At 61.7% G+C, this 2,864-nt stretch overlaps 1 protein-coding gene across 1 annotated transcript in view; it reads left to right on the top strand.

The window, feature by feature from the left end:
- NACAD (NAC alpha domain containing) overlaps positions 1-2,481 on the top strand; it is a 6,304-nt gene extending 3,823 nt beyond the window's left edge. The window contains exons 3-10 of the mRNA XM_042817435.1: positions 5-569; positions 769-1,017; positions 1,098-1,186; positions 1,268-1,351; positions 1,641-1,787; positions 1,866-1,997; positions 2,164-2,286; positions 2,366-2,481. Coding sequence (XP_042673369.1) covers positions 5-569; positions 769-1,017; positions 1,098-1,186; positions 1,268-1,351; positions 1,641-1,787; positions 1,866-1,997; positions 2,164-2,286; positions 2,366-2,380 — 1,404 coding nt within the window. The 3' untranslated portion in view covers positions 2,381-2,481. The remainder of the gene's footprint in view (positions 1-4; positions 570-768; positions 1,018-1,097; positions 1,187-1,267; positions 1,352-1,640; positions 1,788-1,865; positions 1,998-2,163; positions 2,287-2,365) is intronic.
- The last annotated feature ends 383 nt before the right edge of the window (positions 2,482-2,864 follow it).

The following is a 2,864-nucleotide window of genomic DNA, read 5'->3' as shown; positions in this document are numbered from 1 at the left end:
GGAGGTGGTGATGGTGGCAGGATCCATCCCTCAGGAAGAGGAGGAGGTGATGGTGGCAGGATCCAGCCCCAAGAAGGAGGAAGAGGAGGCGGTGATGGTGGCAGGATCAAGCCCCAAGGAGGAGGAGGCGGTGATGGTGGCAGGGTCCATCCCTCAGGAGGAGGAAGAGGCAGTGGTGACTGTGGCAGGATCCAGCTCCACACCTAGCCTTGAGGATGACCATGAAGGCACAGAAGCCACTCCCAGCCTCTCAGCGGCTGTTCTGCCCTTGGAACCCCCTGCAGAGCCCAGCTCTCCAGAGGACCCCATGCCCCAAGAGCCCACCGAAGCTGCAGTGCCCACTCCTGAGCTTGCGGTGCCCGCTGAGGCTGCAGAGCCCGTTCCCAAGGTTGTGGCACCGGTTGCCATCCCGCTGCCTGCTCCCTGTCCACAGCTCTCCAAACTCATCCAAGTGCCTCCTCTCTCCTCCTCGCCGCTGCCACGCTTGGAGGACACCTCAGGGCTCAGCGAGGCCACGCGGCCAGAGGAACGTCCGTCTGTCCTGCCGGCCTCCAGGAAGCTGCTGGAGGGTAAGAGCTGCCTGTTTCCATTGCTGTGTGTGCCCAAGGGGTGTGGGGCTGGGCAGTGCTGGGATCGGGGTGGGCATGGGATGGTGCACGGGAATCCCTGCAGTCCTATTTTGGGAGGTGTTCAATTGAGCACACCGGGTTCCCGTTCACCATGAAGGTGTCCATCTTGTGACCTCAGCATCTCCCGTCCTCCCCTCAGCCCCAGAGCCATCCCCACAGAAGGAGAAGCCGAGGGGCAGGAAGGCACCGGCTGGCAGTAAGGGTGCACGAGGGCTGGAGGCAGAGGGGGGACCCCGCCGTGCGCCCCGGGGCTCAGTGCAGTCCGAATCGAGCTCCTCCAGTGAGGCAGAGCTGCCCTACCGTGTCCCCAGCCCTGCTGAGCACCTGCCTGCCATCGCTCTGCTTGAGGACAAAGCGGCACCGCGGCACGGTGAGGCCAACCATAAAGGTGAGGGGTGGGGTACAGGGGGGGGCTTTGGGGTGTTGAGGCGAGTGTCATCTTCACTGCGGCCCCTGTGTCTCGTGTAGGATCGTGCAATGAGTCTGAGAGCAACGATGAGTCCATCCCGGAGCTGGAGGAGCCTGAGGGCGCAGAGCCACGGCCCATGCAGACTCAGGTAGGGCTGCAGGCTTGGGAACTCTGTCCCCAGGCACCTGGGAGACCATGACATCCCATCACCCAACGCTGTGCCCCACAGGCGCCGCTCACCCACTCGCTGGGCACCGGGGAGGAGAGCATCAGTAAAGCCAAGCAGAGCCGCAGTGAGAAGAAGGCCAGGAAGGTGGGATGGGTGCTGGTTGTCCTGTGGCTTTGGGGTGGTGGCACTGGGGTGACGTCCCCATCCCAATGGCGTGGGCAGGGAGGGGATGTGGGCTGGGGGATTAGCTTGGCAGAGGGTTTGTGTCCCTGAGGTCATTGGTGGCTGCCATCAGGGTGTCTCTGTGCTGGGGGTGGTCTCTTTTTTACCCCTAGGGACAGCACTGTCCCTATGCTGCATCCTCCCAGTGCTGGAGGGCTGGGGACCCTGATGACATCATGTATGGAGCTCACCCTTGTGTCTCCTTCCTCAGGCCATGTCCAAGCTGGGACTGAGGCAGATCCACGGTGTCACCCGCATCACTATCCGCAAGTCCAAGAACATCCTCTTTGTCATCACCAAGCCTGATGTCTTCAAGAGCCCCGCGTCCGACATCTACATCGTCTTTGGGGAAGCCAAGGTGGGGCAGGGCTGTGGGTGCATCCTGGGGTCAGATGGCCCCGTGGGGACCATCCAGTGACCTTCCCTGTCCCTGCAGATCGAGGACCTGTCGCAGCAGGTGCACAAGGCTGCGGCTGAGAAGTTCAAGGTGCCCATGGAGCACTCCCCACTGATCACGGAGACGGCGCCTGCGCTCACCATCAAGGAGGAGAGCGAGGAGGAAGAAGAGGTTGGTGGGAGGCTGCCGTTGAGGTTGGATTGGGGGATGGGAGGCAAGTGGCTTGGCCTCTGTCGACAGGGCTGGCTTAGGGGCGGCGTTGGGTTGGGTGGTGGGAGGCTACTGATAGGGTTGGGCTTCTGGGTTGGGGATGACAGCACTGTCCCTGCTCCCGCAGGTGGATGAGACAGGATTGGAAGTGCGGGACATAGAGCTGGTCATGGCCCAGGCCAACGTCTCGCGTCCCAAAGCCGTGCGGGCACTCAGGCACAACAATAATGACATTGTCAATGCCATCATGGTGAGTAGAGCTGTCCTCATTGCTTATGGCTCTGGGGGTACAGACCGGCCCTGCGTTGACGCTGTGCTCTCTCCTGCAGGAGCTGACCATGTAGCGGCCGGCCCCGGCCCCCTGTATAGGTGCACAGTTTTCCTTGCCCTGATGTCCCTCCTCGAGCCCCGTGCCTCTGCCTTGCCCGCCTCCTAATGCTCAATAAATGGCCTCATGTATCACTTGAATCGCATCCTGCCTCCCTGCCTGCTGATTGGGGCTTGGAAGGGTTCCTAAAGCTCCTGGGGTGCGTGGCCCACGAGATGGGGACCAGGTAACTGGGGATGTGGTGTTTGGGATATGTGGGGTGCTGGGACGGAGGCTGCAGGCGGTGGCATCTGCCCTAGGATGGGGCTGAGCTCTGTTCCCTATCCTGATGGGGTGCAATGGGCAGGGGGCTCCTGTGGGGGCTGAGCAGGGGCTGGTAGAGCTCAGAGTTCCCCAAACCTCGGACCTTGAGGCTTTGCATGCCTCAAGTTAAATTATCTGACACGCTTCAGGGCACTGTGGAGAGGCAGGTGAGGGTTTTAACAAGGAGACAGACCACA

This window comes from Centrocercus urophasianus, unplaced genomic scaffold, assembly GCF_019232065.1.
Source record: "Centrocercus urophasianus isolate 14NV4802_14NV808 unplaced genomic scaffold, USGS_Curo_1.0 seq_16, whole genome shotgun sequence".
NCBI lineage: Eukaryota > Metazoa > Chordata > Aves > Galliformes > Phasianidae > Centrocercus > Centrocercus urophasianus.
This window is presented reverse-complemented; position numbering and strand designations above follow the sequence as displayed.